General features: G+C 37.7%; 1 protein-coding gene across 7 annotated transcripts in view; it reads right to left on the bottom strand.

The window, feature by feature from the left end:
* Nucleotides 1-4,319: 4,319 nt before the first annotated feature.
* The window catches only part of LARP1B (La ribonucleoprotein 1B), an 84,627-nt gene continuing 72,272 nt past the window's right edge, over nucleotides 4,320-16,674 (bottom strand). For 4 of the 7 annotated variants that reach the window (XM_006153147.3, XM_027773690.1, XM_006153149.3 and 1 more), the window contains 5 exons: nucleotides 10,697-10,857; nucleotides 9,656-9,800; nucleotides 8,761-8,870; nucleotides 7,921-8,048; nucleotides 4,320-5,291 (listed from right to left, as the gene is read on the bottom strand). In XM_006153147.3, coding sequence (XP_006153209.1) covers nucleotides 5,046-5,291; nucleotides 7,921-8,048; nucleotides 8,761-8,870; nucleotides 9,656-9,800; nucleotides 10,697-10,857 — 790 coding nt within the window. In that variant the 3' untranslated portion in view covers nucleotides 4,320-5,045. The remainder of the gene's footprint in view (nucleotides 5,292-7,920; nucleotides 8,049-8,760; nucleotides 8,871-9,655; nucleotides 9,801-10,696; nucleotides 10,858-16,674) is intronic. The other 3 variants (XM_006153148.3, XM_006153150.3, XR_003550161.1) reach the window with 2 other exon arrangements.

Here is a 16,674-nt window from a genome sequence, read left to right as displayed (position 1 = left end):
TCTCTCTCTCTCCTGTCAAAAATCTGCAGATCTAACTTATTCCATTCTGCCATCTAGTGGTGATATAATTAGATATTACACTATGGGATCAGTATCTTATACAATAAAATAAAAACCATATGCAGCTTCTCAAGTACTAGGAAATTAGCTGAAGAAAGACTGAGCACCCAAAGGAAAGTGGTGATATAGTATTTAAGATAATGGCAAGTGGAGTATTACATTGCCAAAAGTAGTTTTAAAAAATCAATTTTAAAATTAAAACAGTATGTATTTTTTTCTTGAGAGAGATTTTTGCTATAGGGTAAGTGTGCACACAGAAGAGACAGAGAGAGAGACAGACAGAAAGTGAGAGATCACTTCCCAGGTGGGATGGCCACACCGCAATCCTTTCTCCTCCATTCTCCTCTTGGGATCTTGGCATGCACGTACACGAGCCCAGCATGAGATTTAAGTCAAGGTCCAAGACTTGAAGTGGTCAACTACATGGGAGTCCAGAGATGTAACCATCATGCCATCTGCTAGTCCCAGAAACAATATGTATTTTAAAACATAGCTCTCTTCCTGATTCCTTTTAGTAATAAAAATCAACTATTCCTCTAAAATAGAGTTTGTATTTAAACTTTTTTTTTAGTTTTTACTCAAGGGCGTGTGAACTTGTTCAAGAGAGATAGCAAGAGAGGCAGAGAGAGAAAAAGTGAGGACAGTGGAGGATGGCCATGCTACAACCCCTTTTCTTTATTATCCTCTTGGGATTTTGAGGACACATATAACACACGCACTCAATGTATTTTTCAAGCTGTGGGGTCAGGACTCAAATCACAAAGTCAGCCATATGGGATCCAGCCACCTTAACCAACATGGTGCTGACTGGCCCAGACTTAAATGCTTTTGACATTGTTTTCATTAGTAAAATAGAACATTGAACAAAATTAAAAAGAAGGAAGCATCTCAGATCTCAAAGGCCTTACATGAATTTTGAGTAGGGCAATTTAGGTTTATAGCTAATGATGTTTTTCTTTTAAGTTTTTACTTAAATGTTTTCATTTGCATGAGTTTACATTTAGAATTTCTATAAGTCGTATAATTTTAAAAATAATTATTTAATTTTATTTAATATTATTATTATTTTTTAATTAGATCAGAGAGGTACAGAGAGACAGAGGGGGAAAGTGAGAAAGCAAGCTGCTAGGTTCAGAACTTATACTGTGGTTGGCCATGTGTGAATCCAGTACCCTAACCACCATGCCGAATGCTGGCCCCAAGTGGCATAACTTTTTCAAGTTTTGTCAAAAATTCATATAACTGAGGGTACCAGCAGTTAGCGTAATGGCTATGTCGCTGGACTCCCACGGAGTCGATTGTGGTTCGCGTCCCGAACCTGGTAGCTTAAAACTCACACCGGGCGTGTGTGCGTGCGTGCCCAAGATCCCGAGAGGAGAATGGAGGAAAAGGGATTGTGGTGTGACCATCCCCCCTGGACGGGGTGATTTCTTGCTTTCTGTCTCTAAGTCTCTCTCTGTCTGTCTGGCAAGCACACGTGCCCTATAGTAAAAATTTCTCCAAAAAAAAATTCATGTAACTGAGGCTGGCAGGTGGCATGATCATTAGTGCGCTGGTCTCCCAAATGGCTGACCATGGTTCAAGTCCTGGACCTGGAGGCTTGCTGACTAACCTTTCCTTTTTTTTTTTTTTTTTTTCTCTCTCTGGTCAAATTAAAACTAACAATAAATAAAATTAAATAAATAATTCTTCTTTTTTTTTAATGTACATAACTGGGCCAGCAGGTGGCATCGAGTTTAAGGTACTGTATCCTACATGGCCAGCTTCATGATTCAAGTCCTGAACCTGGCAGCCTGAGAATCACGTCATACGTGTGTGTATGTGTGTGTGTGTGCACGCGCGCGTGCGTGCATGCCCAAAATCCAAAATCCTCAGAGGAGAGTGGAGGAGAAGGTTTTGTGATGTGGCCATCCTCCCTGGGAGGGTGATTTCTTACTTTCCTTTTTTCCTCTCTCCTTCTGTCTCTCTCTGTTGAGTACACACACACTATAGAAAACTAAATATATATATATATATATATGTAACATGTCATATAAACAAAATTAGAAAGAAAAGGGCAAAAATTTTTGATAAGTAAAAAAGTGCTACAAATTAATGGGAAAAAGATGATCACTCCAAAAGGAAGATAAAAGATATGATCAAGTAATCTACAAATAATAGTCAGTACACAATAAAAATTGTGACTCATTAGTAGCCTAAAATAATAACATTAGTAATGAGTCTAAAATATCTTTGTTTCTCTGACTAACAAACAGAAAGATTTAGAAAAATCAGTGTTGATAGGAAGAAGGGAAGCAGAAACTCGTGGTGAGGATAACCTACCTGTGCAACCTCCCTAGAAGGTCTTAAGTATTGTTTTCATTAAGAATTTCTTTTTTTAAAAAAAAATATATTTCATTTAACTTTATTATTATAATTATTTTCCAGTGATCAGAGAGAGAAAGACAGAGAGAGGGAAAGTGAGAAAGCAAGACACTACGTCCGGGACTTGAACCACAGTCAGCCATGTGAAAATCCAGCACCTTTAAACACCATGCCACCTGCTGGCCCCTTCATTTACAATTTCAACTTTCAGGAATTTATTCTAGGAAGTAACTGCAAGTTTATATACAAATTCTTATCTATAAGGATCTTATTAATCAAACTGCCATCATAGTAAAAATCTGGCCACAGTGAAGTTCAATAGAAAAATAGCTAAGTAAACTATGGGGTATTCATCCATACGCCTAAATACTAGGCAACTAGTAAAAATAGTGAGGTAGAAATATTAATGACATAAGAAAATGTTCAACTCTTTCACATGAAAAAAGTAGTTACAGCGTATATGTTACGTAGCATGATACAAATATTTGTTTACTTTGTTTTAAAAAATTACTTTATTTTCTTCTTTGTTTTTTTCTAAATTCCCAATATACATGTATTACTTTTATAATGAAAATATCATAAAATCACTAATTAATATACATGACACAACTTGTGATTACTCAGTTTTCATATAAAATAAACAATTTTCCAATCAATTTTACACTTGCATATTTATAAGTAGAAATAATTTTAGGTCAAATACAGAGTTCAAATGTATGCATTCAACACAAAAAATTATTGTAAAAAAATTTCAAGAGACCACTTAAAGCTAGTGAGCATGGTTTGGAAACTTCTCACCAAAAAGTCAGAACTACATACTTATGTAAGAAAACACTTAAGAATTTATTATTCTGAGGCCAGCAGGTGGCATGGTGATTAAGGTGCTAGACTTCCACATGGCCAATCGTGATTTGAGTCCTGGACCTGGCAGTTTGAAAATCAAATCACACCAGGTACGTGTGTGTGTGCGCCCAAAGTCTAGAGAGGAGAATAGAGGACAAAGGACTGCAGTGTGACCATTACCCCACAGGGTGATTTCTCACTTTTGTTTTTCTCTCTCTGGCAGGCACACGTACCTATGGCAAAAACCAGAGGGGGAAAAATAAAGAATTTATTATTCTAGCGTTTTGCTTTGCATCTTCTCTACAATATCTCTAAGTAATGTTTATTTTCTGATTATTCAAATTTGACTATGTCCTAAAATTAAAACATCAAAATGACCCACATGGTAAATACTGTAAGACTTCAGATTACCATTTATCATAAGAAATAACTTAATGAAAATCTAGTTACTGATGAATAGCCCATCTATCCAAAGAAGATTATATGAATTTCAATATCTTCATTTATAAGAATAAGACAGTCAGTCTACTTCAAAAGAAAATAATAAATTAATGTACTGAAACTAGCTGCTTCTGCCGATACAAGAAAATACTTATTATGTTGTACTCAATAAAAATGGAGGTTAAGTTTATAACTGTAATTTTGTCACAAAATATAATGGTCTTCTACTAGCAGAACTTGAATGTTACAGCTTTTCAACTAGATTTTAAATAAAAATAATTAAAAATCAATTCAAATAATTCAGAATAAGTGCTTTATTTTTTTAAAATCCCACAAAAGCTGAAACTACCATTTACATCAGTTCCAACAGCAATAAAAATTTATAATCAATTTGCTATAACTCTTGAAAACATTTATGCGCATAAAACAAAATTAAAAAAAAAAACAAAAAGGAAAATCGAAGTACTTCTTTTAAAATGAAGACAATCAGACTGTCTGTGACATACCTACTTACGGATGTACAAATAACAGAAGCATTCAAAACACATTTAACCAAGTTAGGACAATATTCCAACCAATCACAATGCAGTTTTCAATTACTTGTGCAAATCGATATAGAATCACAAAAGTAAATCCTTCCTAATAGGTAACCTGCTATGGCAATTCAGAAAACCCACACTAACACAAATGTGAAATCATGAGGAATGACTAGGGGGACAAGGGGGAGCAAAACCCAGGATCAAAGGTGCTTAGATATCAGGATAACTACAATCTTGCTATATATTTATGCTTTGTTTAAAAAAAAGAAAAAAGAAAAAAAAGGTCTTTAAGCTATCCATCTAAAAGAAAAAGGTAAATATATCATTTAATATTATTTTTTTGAATTAAAAAAATATATACGTAATCTTCCTTTGTTTTTGATAAGTTCAAATATGAATTGACAATGGGGTAATTGGATTCTGTAAGAAAGCTCTATAGAACAGATGAATACAACATACTATATCTTCTTTAAGAAGTATGAGCTGAAATGTTAGGCATTCCTCGTGTTGTTTTTTTAATATATAATTTAAGGAATGCTGTTCTTGTAAACAATGGCTTTGCAAAAAGAAATACTGAGACCAAAATACATTACTCGAGTTTCTCTATAAAAGGTCACTAACTATCCTTGTTTGTGCAATCGGAGAAAACATTTTAAGAATTTATCGTGCTAGAAAAATTGCTATCAGTTTTCTTCCTTTTTCTTTTTTCCGATTATCACAATTAAACATCAGAAGATTTTTCCCGAATAAATACTGATGTAAATGTTGATTTCAAGGACACATGGCTTCCGTAAGAGTCTATTTCTCAGGCATTTCACCGTTTGTTGAGACTGAGGCAGAACTGTTCTGGGGTGAGCTGTCACTGGGCTCCTGGGAAGTGTGCCTTCTGGGCCAGCTTATTGGGACCTGGGGCTGACTGGAAGATGGAGGGCTAGCAGCACTTGGTAGCTTCGTAGAGGAATTAGGCGGAAGTCTATGATGATTATTCTCTTCACCAGAAGTAGATGAATGTCTTTTTCTTCCAAATTCTTCACTAATAGGGGGCTGCAAACCGTAAAGAAAACAGAGTTGATGATTTTACCATTTCTCCTCCCTTCGAAATCTGAGGCCAGACTTTTCCAACAGAGAAGTTATGTTGGCACTTCAGTAGATTTTATTAGTATATGAAAATTTAACAGCAACTTAATGCATTAAACTTAAAATTCATCCCTAACTAAATCAGTCTATTAGTTTTTGTTTATTTTGTCATGCAAAATGTTTACTGGGGCCAGTAGCTAGTATGGTGGTTAAGGTGCTGGACTCCCACATGGCCAACTGCAGTTTATGTCCCAGACTCAACCGTTTGAAAATCAAGCCAGGCATGTGTGTGCGTATGCTCCAAATCCTGAGAGGAGAATGGTGGAGGAGGGACTGTGGCATGGCCATCTGCCTAGGAGGTGATTTCTCACATTCTCTCTTTCTGTCTCTTTCCAGTGGGAGCACGTGCCTTTTGACAAAAACCTAAAAAACAAAAAAATGTGTATTAAACCTCTCTCACAGTTTAGGGTCTGAGTAACATAACAGTGCAGAAGCATAAAGTTCGGTTCTTTGTCTCTGAGAGAATGACTCAGCAAGGCCATTTTCCTTTTTTTAAATAGTTTTTTTTTGGGGGGGAGGGGCCATAGGGAGCATGCGTTCACTGGATAGAAGGAGAGAGAAAAGTAAGAAATCACTCCCCAGGGAAGATGGCCATGCAGCAATCCCTTCATTTCTATTCTCCTCTTGGGATTTTGAGCTCACATGAGCATATACCCAGTGTGATTTTCAAGCTGCCAGGTCCAGGTCTTGAACTGCATTCGGCCATGTGAAAGCCCAGTGCCTTAACCTCCTACCACACTGCCTGCTAGTCCCCCATTACCTTTTATTCAACTTGTGTCAACTCGAAGGCATTTATAACTCAAGTTCCTTGCTCAACCCCATACTTCTATCCTAGGCTTGCTTAAGTGGAAATGCTTAAATAAAAGATGAATGAAAGCAGCAGGGGAACAAATGCCCAACCAGATAACCTTTAGCAAGTCTGAAGGTTGATCTAGGATTCCTACAATAAGGAGACAGAGTATTACTGGTGGTATTAAATTTGAACATCTTCAAATATAAGTACCCATAAAATTCCTAAACCCCTCAGAATGTGAGAATAGGGGTGGACGATGGCTTAGAAAAGACTACAGACACGTGTGTGTGCGTGTCCAAAATCCTGAGAGGAAAATGGAGCAGAAGGGATTACAGGGTGGCCATCTCCACTGGGTGGGTGGGGGGGTGGATTTCTCACTTTCTGTTTCTCTCACTTTCTCTCCAGTGAGCGCACGTGCCCTATAGAAATATTTTTCTTTTAAAAAAAAAAAAAAAAAAATAGACACATACATATATAAAATTGATAGTTTTGTACAGGTTTGGTAACAGGTGATAGTTTATATATATTTAAACCTCAATTGTATGTTGAGCAAATTTTATATCTTTTTAAAAGCTTATTTTTTAGCTCGTGCTTTGAAATTTTCCTTTTTTTTTTAACCTTTGTGTTTGTTCATTCAGTAAATACTCTTGTTTGTTTTAGGCTGTTAGTTTCAATAGATGATATTTATTTCCATGGTATATCTAGCTGTAAGTTTTTTGATGAATTTTTAAGTGAAATTTCAGGGGCTGGCACATGGTATGGTGATTAGCTCACTAGATTCCCACACATCCAACCACAGTACAAGTCCTGGACCTGGCAGTTTGCTTTCCCACTCCCTTTATTTCTCTATCTCCCTCTGTGGTCAGATTCTAAAAAATAGTAGCAAATAAGTAAATAATTCTTTAAAAACAAAACAAAACAAAAACAAAAATCTCAGGTGCCAGATGGTTGTTAAGGTGCTGGACACTCCCACATGGCTGACCATGGTTTGAGTCCTGGACCTGGTGGCTTGTTTTCTCACTTCCCCTCTTTCTCTCTCTGTGTGTCTCTCTCTGTCAAATTAAAAATAAATGAATAAAATTTAATAAATAATTATTTTCTAAAAACAAATAAATAAATATTGGGGCCAGCAGTTGACGTAATGGTTATGTTGCTGGACTCCCATGTAGTCAACCATGATACTAGTCCCGGCCCCAATGGCTTAAACTCATGCCCACGCATGTGTATGCATGCCCAAGATTCTCTTTTTTTTTTTGCTGCGTGCGCTCGCCAGACAGACAGAGAGAGAGAGAGAGACAGAAAGCAAGAAATCACCCCAGGAGGGATGGTCATGCCGCAATCCCTTCCCCTCCATTCTCCTCTCGGGATCTTGGGCACGCACGCACACGTGCCCGGCGTGAGTTTTAAGCCACTGGGTCCGGGACGCAAACCGCGGTCGACTACGTGGGAGTCCAGCGACATAGCCATTACCCTAACTGCTGGTTCCCGTGCGTGCCCAAGATTCTGAGAGAAGAATGGAGAAGAAGGGACTGCGGCATGGCCATCCCGCCTGGGAGGCGATTTCTCGCTTTTTGTCTCTCTGTCTGTCTTTCTGGCGAGCACACGCGCCCTATAGCAAAAACCCTCTCAAAAATAAAAAAAAAAGATAATAAATAAATAAAAAATAAAAAAATAGAAAGTTACTCATAAGTGACTGAAATATATGGGTAGTTAAAAGAACAGAAGAAAGGACTTTAAACTTACATCAACACGGAAGTCTTCTAACCTCTTGAAACTACAGAGGTATTCCTGAAGTTTTGGGTCAACAGAATGTGTCTTAGATTGCGAATATTTCAGATAAGCCCAAAATTTTTCTAGTCCATATAGCTGACCTGATGAAAAAGAAATATATACACTATAAATTATGTATTATTTTTAAAAAGATTCATATTAACATAGTATTTATGAGAAAAAAACATTTATCTTCCAATATGTTTTATCTGATCTTGAGAATAAGACATGCAGTGAATTAACAATGGCTGCTAATAGTTACTGAGTATTTACTGTGTAACAGGAGTTAGTTGAGTGCTTTATTACATATATAAAATTAATTTGAATCATTATAATCCTATAAAATAGTGCTTTTGTGTATATTACAGATGGGAAAACTGAGGTTTAGTAAGGTTAAGTAACCTGCCCGTGGCTATACGTGAAGTTGGAAATGGGGTTCTGATCTAGGGATCTGGCCCAGAGACTGTACTCTAAACACCATGCTATTCTGCACTTCTAAGCATATCTGCAATGTTGCGTAGAACATGTCATGTAAAGGAATATCAGTGGCTAGCCATGTTCCACCAACAGGATAATGACCAAATACACCTTGATAAAGGAAATTCGAACTTGAAAGAGGTTATTTTCCAACGTCTCGCAGGAGGGTCTTTTTATTATATGGTGGGTGCCCCATCCTTCATCAAGAACTGTAACAGTGACCTAAAGGCCTTAAATGGTTTGCCCTGAAGAAAAAAGATATGAATTCCCTCCCTACTTCTTGACAGACTCAGGCTTACAATTTCCAAAAAGAATACGACTTTTGCTTTCTTTTACCAGATTCGTAGTCTTTTTTGGTTTCTTCTTGGAAATCCATAAAAATTTCTTGTCTGAATTTTTTTTCCAGTCCATAACTATAAAACCTGAACAGACATTCTAACCCATACCTGTGGAAATAAAAGATTTGTAAGAAAAATTTTGCTTTAATGATGGATTTTCATAGTAGCAGTGATATAAGCAAACATGGCACAAAACAATCCTAAACAAAAAAATAAAATTTTAGTATACCAATTTTTAAATGAGGTTGTAATTAGTAATTCATAGCTGACTTTGCTTCTAAAAAGATAAATTAATAAACCAAATAATGTTTTTTAAAAGTGTTTTTGCTTATTTCTTCCATGAGACAGGGTGAGACAAAAGCAGAAATAGGAACAGAGGGAGAGAGGGAACGAGAGAGAAAGACAGACAGACAGATAAGCACAGAGAAACACCCCAAGTAGGGTTTCATATCACAGTCCATCCCTAATCTCAGGCCTGGAATATGGGCATGCATGCCTGATGTGCTCAGGGAGGCCCCGGGATGCAAACTCAGGACCGTTCCTATGTGGATCCAGTTGCTTTACTACTGTGCCATTACCTGCTTTGTTTTCAGTTTACCCACTTACTTCTTCCATGCATGTCAAAGACAGACAGAAAGAGATAGAGAGGAAGACAGCATCCCTGTCAGGGTCCCAACGCCAGGATCCACCCTCAGCCTCAGGCAGCCCAGGATCATGGGCCAGTGTGTGCCCAGCATACTCAGAGCAGTCTCTGAACTTGAACCAGGAATCCTCCTCTGTGCCTCCCCTGCAGAGTGTGGCATTTAACAGCTGTGCCACCGTCTGGGCCATAGTATTCATTTTTGTTAGCTTTTAAACCCCTCCAACTGTAAAAATATTAGAAAATATTTGACCTGTAATTTTCTTTTGCATCTTCCCAAGCAAGTTGTCTAAATTCCTCATACATTTTTTTATTGAAGTGATCTCTGAGGAAAAAGGACCAAAAACGAAAGAGGGTATTCATTTCTTGAGACTGACCAATTCCTAGGCGTTTTCTCTCTGGAAAAAGTTAAAATAATAAATACATTATATGTACCTTTTAAAGCCAAGATAACAGACATTGTATGTCTTAGAATGGACAAAATTAAAATATAATAATCCTCAAAGTGTATTTGGGCTTCTTCTAAGTAGAATACAAATATTAATGCATTTTCTGACTCACTACTCAAATTGTAAACAGTCATCAACAGTAACAAGAAAAATAAGCTAAACTTTAATTCCTAATGTGGATAAGTTATAAAATACATTTATAAAAAATATATTTACTTAAGGCATTTATGATTATAACAAAATGAAAGAATATCTTAACCTGATATTAAATAACAAAAAATTTAATTTTTTAGAGACATCTATCTATCTATCTATCTCTATATATACACATACATACAAGCTGACAGATGGTGTGGTGGTTAAAGGTGCTGACTCCCACATGGGGTGACCGTGGTTCAAGTCCTGGACTTGGTGGCTCATTGTCTCACTTTCCCTTTCTCTCTGGTCAAATTAGAAAATAATAACAAATGGAATTAAATAAATAAATAAATAAATAAATAAATCTTTAAAATTATATATATATACACACACACACATAAAAACTTTTTTTAGAGAGATTTTTGACATAGGGCCTGTGTGCTCACCAAAGGGACAAGGGAGACAGAAAGCAAGAAATCCCCCCTCGGGTGGATGGCTACACCACGATCCATTCTTCTCCATTCTCTTCTTGGGATTTGGGGCATGCACACACATGTGACCAGTATGAGTTTTTAAGCCGCTGGTTCTGGGATTTGAACCACAGTTGACCATGTGGGAGCCCAGCAACATAACTATTACACCATCTGTTGGTCCCTAGAATTATATTTTAATTTGAACTACAGCTAGGTAAAGGTCAAGGCTCTTACCACTTAAGCACCTTCGACGATACTTGTAATAGACTTGTTGGGTAAAACCATTTTCCTTCAAAAGTTCGTGAGAAGGATGCTGGAACTTAGGAAGTGAATGAGGAGTACATCCGTAATTTCCTACTAGTGGTGCACCTTCTGAAGGCGAGGCATTTGAACTGCTGTTTAAAGAGGGGGGGAAAAAGTCTTCAAACTGAAATATTAAGAATCTAGTGTTTAAAACAATTTGCATTACTTTTCCTATTATGGAGAATCTGAGCAGTGAGAACAGTAATTCCTAAAACTCTCCTAAACTACTGGGACATGGAAAAGTTATCATGTATCTTTCTGTTTTTCTACGTAAAAATGCACCATAACTTTTCCAATGACACAATAATAATATACAAATTACATGTGAAACACTATGTATGTTCAACATACAAGTAAATTCAGAAGTTGATAAAGAGATGGTCATAAATCTTCAAACTAAGACAATAAATAAAGCAGATAACTGAATAGATATTCCTCTTCTAGATCCATTAATCATTTCTAGAGAGTTTTTTTTTTTTTTTTTAATGTTGAAGAGGTTTTTGCCTTAGGGTGCATGTGCTCATGGGGGGTAGGGAGAGACAAAGACAGTGAGAAGGAGAAGGAGAAATCGCTCCAGGGTTGGGGGATGGCAATGCCACAATCCCTTCTCCATTTTCCTACCAGGATCCTGGGCATGCACGCGCATGTACCCTGCGATTCTGAAGCCACCAGGTCCAGGACTTGAACCACGGCAGTCATGTGGAAGATCAGTGACATAACCACTATGTTACCTGTTGATCCCTAGAGTATTTTTTTTTTAATTAGTATTATGCTACTGGTGGAATTTCGACTTAATTAGGTTAATGATGTAAACCAAATATATGAAAATGAGATGAAATCTGACATAAATACAAAGGCAATAACCCCATTATCTCAAAAGTAAACCTGTAATTCTCTAAATCAATTCCACTTCTGAAATATCTGCTAAATCTGTCTTTTCTTCCATACTCCACTATTCACATTTATATCTCCTGCTTCTTACACTTAGATTAGCTGGTTTCCTTGGTCTTTTTCAGTCTGTCTCCTTCAACCTGCCACCAAAATGATCTTCCTATGATACGGATCTAAATTAGTGTTTGCCAAAGGGCGATCTACGGCCCTTGAATGGTTCACAAGAACCTTCCAGGAAGTCTGCAAAGTCAAGGCTATTTTCATAATTATACTAGGGCAGCATTTGTCCTTTCCGCTGTGCTGACATTCGCACTCATGGTACACAAGCAATGGCGTGTAAAGCTGCTGATGGGAACCGAGGCAGAGGTATTCAACTTTACTTACTGGTGACTGTATTCACCGCCGCTATGCCATGGCAACTTAAAAAATCAAAACGCCAGTTTCAACCCAAGATGTCCCTGATGAAGTAGAAGTAATTTTTTGAAATCTCAACTCTTGAGTACTTGCATTTTTGTGTATGACAAAAAAGAAGAAGTGGAATCTTCAGTTCTGTTAGAGATAGGAATGTTCTGGAGATTTGTTCACAACGATGTGAACATACTGACTACTTTTAAAACTGAACAGGATACTTTAAAATGGTTAAGGTAGTGGGGTTGGCAGGTTCTGTGGAGGTTAAGGCGCTGGATTCTCATGTGCCCAACTATGGTTTGAGTTCAGAACCTGATGGCTTGCTTTCTCACTTTCCCTCTCTCTTTCTCTCTCTGTCTCCCTCTGGTCAAATTAAAAATAATAATGACAATTTAAAAAATGAAATAATTTTTAAGTGGTTAAGTTAGTAAATTTTGTGTTTTTAGCACAATTTTTTTAAAAACAGTATGGAAGCACAAAGCACTTTTGCAGCATATTAAAGTACAATGGTGGGGCCAGCAGGTGGCACGGCGCTTAAGGTACTGGACTCCCACATGGCCAATCATGGTTCAAGTCCCAGACTTGGTGGTTTGCTCTCCCTCTTTTTCTCTGTTTGTCTCTAAGGAGTGCAAGTGCCTATAACAAATTTTAAAGTAATAATAAATAAGATGAAAAAAAAAAGTACAATGGGTAGGCGAGCTCTGTGGCCTGGCAGTTAAGGGAGCTGGACATGGCCAACAAGGCAATTCAAGACCTAGACCCGGAAGCGTGAGAAATTCTACTGTAGGAACCAGCAGCTGGCCTAATAGTTAAGTCGCTGGATGCCCACATAGTTGGCCGTGTTTGAGTCCTGGGCATGTATAGTAGGTATGGAATACCTATCTCATATGCTAACTCCGTTTTAACATTTTGAGAAAACATCAAACCATTTTCCACAGTAACCAAGGCTATTTATATTCCCACCAGTCATTCATGGGGGTTCCACTTTATTTGCATCCTCACGAACATTTATAACCAGATTTGTTTTTTTCAGCCATACACATACATGTAGGATCTTCAAAAAGTTCATGGCAAATGCATATTTTGAGAAAATTATTCATGGATTTTAATTCAGCAATCATATTCCTTGGTATTTACCAAAAGGAATCAAAAACATATCCACAGAAACCTGTAACATGGATTTTTTTTTTTTAAGGATTCGAGACAAGTTTATAGAACATAACCACTGGGAATCACCAGAAAAGACTGTCATCTTAGTCTTTGATTGTACTGCTCTGTAACACAGATGTTTACAGCAGTTTTACCTATAATATCCAGAACTTGGAAGCAACCAAGATATCCTTCAGTAGGTAAATAAACTGTGGCATATCAATGGACAGTTACTCAGTGCTGAAGGAAATGAGTTATCTGGCCAGCTCTATGGTCTGGGTGTTAGGACAGCTAGATCCAGCATGGGCTATATTGTAGTTCAAGTCCTGGATCCAGGGGCTTAAGAATTATGCCAGGCACATACAGGGGGTGCATGCCCAAAATCCTAAATGGGAGGGAGAAACGGAGAAGTGATTGCAGCATCACCATTCTCCACGGAGGCTGCTTCTCTTTTCCCTCTCTCTCTTGTGAGTGTAAGTACCTTCAAGGAAAAAAACATTTTTTCTTTGAAAAAGAAATGAGTTATCAAGCTACCAAAAGACACGAAGGAAATGCATACTACTCCATGGAAGAAGCCAATTTGAAAAGGCTACATACTGTATGACTCCAACTATCTAACGTTCTCGAAAGGACAAAACAATGGAGACAGTAGGAGGATCAGTGATGGCCAGGGGTTTGGAGGTGGAAGGGTTGAACAGGTGGGGCACAGGATTTCTAAAGCAGTTCAACTATTATGTATGAGATTCCAATGGTGGATACATGTCATCATAAATTTATTCAAGCCCATGGAATATGTGAGTCCCAGAGTACGCCCTCATGAAGAGGATGGACTTTGGCTGATAACGCCATGTTGATGTAAGTTCATCAGCTGTAACGAACGTACAACTTTGAATCGGAATGCTGATGGAGGAGGCCAAGGTATGAGAGGCACAGGGAGGGTGATATGCAAATTCCCTGTATTTTCCAGTCAGTTTTGTTGTGAACCTAACTTCTCTAAAAACTAAAATCTGTCCCCCCAAATTCTTTACTACTATAAATTCCTCCTTGAATTAAGGTAGAGACTGTATCTTTACTGTTACCTGAAAGGTAGGAACTAAACCTATTTTGTTCTGTGCTGTCTAGCCACTGCCTAGAAAAGTATCCAGCATATTGTAAGTCCTGGCTTTTCTAACACATTTTACTTGTGAGAGATGGTGGGGTAGTGGCTGAGTATAAATAAGTCACTATATATCTGCTATTATTTTAAAGAATTATCTTATTCAACTATCAATTTATTTATGTTAATTTGACCAGAAAGGGACAGAGAGAAAGAGAAAATGAGAAAGCAAGCCACCAGGTCCAAGACTCGAACTGTGGTGTGCCATTTGGGAGTCTAGCGCCCTTAACCACCACACCACCTGTCAGCCCTATATTTGTTATTAACGAAAGATACAAAATGAAAAAGAGATGAAACTCAAGAAACACTTATTTAAAGAACTATTTCTTTATTTAATTCCATTTGCTATTATTTTTTAATCTGAGCAGAGACGGGCAGAGAGAGAGAAAGAGAAAACGAGAAAGCAAGCCTCCAGGTCTGGGACTCAAACTGTGGTTGGCCAAGTGGGAACCCAACACCTTTAATCACACCACCTGCCGGCCCCTCAAGAAATATATTTTTACCTAAACGTTACAACTAAATGTTCTAACTAAACATTATTGATAAAATATTTTTCACCATTATCTGTTGATCTGTAACTATACTGTCCAATAAAAAAATACTTTGGGAAACAAACTCAAAATCACTTAGTTCTCAAAATAGCTATTAATATACCACACGTGGGCCAGACCATGGCAAGGTACTTAAGATAGATGGATCCCACACATTGCGTGGTTAAAGTCTGGACTTAGCGGCTTGAGAAACATGCCAGGTATACGTGAGTGTGTGCTCAAAATCCCAAAAGGAGCGAGAAATGGAAAAGATGGGATGCCCCATGAGGGATACTTTCTTGCTTTCCTTTTCCCTGTCTGCCTGTCTCTCTCTCTCCAGCAAGCACAGGTGCCCTCCAGCAAGTTAGAAAAAGATAAGAAGAAAAGGATACAAATATGTCTATATCTATATGTAACACACACACATATATGTATGTGTATACATATGTACACACACATGCCCACCCCCAAGTGTGCAGAAGAGTATATATATTTTATCTGTTAGGGATAACATATCTAATGAGAACAAGATAAAGGTACCAAATGGGTTATCCTGAAAAAGGCAAATGTTAAGATTTTGAGATCATAATAAACTCCCTAGCACTTCTTTTCATTCCCTTGAGTAGCCAGTTAAAATTGTTCCCCATGGGGTCCACAGGTGGCATGGTGGTTGAGGGTGCTGGATTCCCACATGGCTGACTGTGACTCGAGTCCTGCACCTGGTGGCTTGCTTTCTCACCCTCTCTCTCTCTGTCCCTCTCTGGTAAAAATTAAAATAAATAAACAAATAAATAAATAGGTAAGTAAGTAAGTAGGTAGGTAAAGTTTAAATAAAATTAAATAAAGTAATTCTTTTTTTTTTTTTTTTTGGAGGGGTTTTTTGCTATAGAGCATGGGCGCTCGCCAAAAAGACAGAGAGAGACAGAGAGACAGAAAGCGAGAAATTCCCCCCCTCCTCCCAGGAAAGTGACCACGTGACAATCCCTTCTCCTCCATTCTCCTCTTGGGATCTTGGGCACGCATGTACATGTGCCCGGCGTGAGTTTAAGCTACCGGGTCCAGGATTTGAACCACAGTTGATTACATGGGAATTGAGTGACACAGCCATTACATCAACTGCTAGTCCAAATAAAATAAATCTTAAAAAAATTTTTTCCTCAAAATTACATTTTCAAATGGAAAAAACTATAATTACTCTGAAAATATCCAGGACAAACAGGAGACGGATTTTTAAAAAACACAAAGCAATGAAGAGTAAACCATCTCTGCACTCCCCCACCTCAGGGGGAAACACATCACACTGCTTTGCACATAAGTGGAACTCTAAGATTAGCTTGATCATCTCTTTTAAGGCAAATAACTGTCTTTTTTTAAACTAAAGTTAAAAGAAAAAATACTTTTCACTAATAATCAGCTCATCTAAATTGCTTTCTAAAAAATGTAGAAAAAATCCATAAGAATGTGTGTTGTTGAGGCCAGCAGATGGTCTAGTGGTTACGTTGCTGAACTCCCACATGGCCAACCATGGTTTGAGTCCTGGACCCAGTGGCTTGAAACTCATACCTGGTGCATGTGCATGTGTGCTCAATATCTCAAGAGGAGAATGAAAAAGAAAGGACTGTAGTGTGGTCTTCCCCCTAGTGGTGATTTCTCACTTTCTCTCTTACTATCTCTGTCTCTCCCCAGCAAACTCACACGCCCTCAGGCAAAAACAACTTCTTTTTTTTTTTTTTTTTTTTGAGGGTTTTTGGACACAGGGAGGGAATGCTCCACAA

The sequence above is a fragment of the Tupaia chinensis genome, unplaced genomic scaffold (assembly GCF_000334495.1).
Source record: "Tupaia chinensis unplaced genomic scaffold, TupChi_1.0 Scaffold000362_1, whole genome shotgun sequence".
Classification (NCBI taxonomy): domain Eukaryota; kingdom Metazoa; phylum Chordata; class Mammalia; order Scandentia; family Tupaiidae; genus Tupaia; species Tupaia belangeri.
Note: the sequence above shows the minus strand (reverse complement) of the source record. Positions and strands in the feature narration are given on the sequence as shown.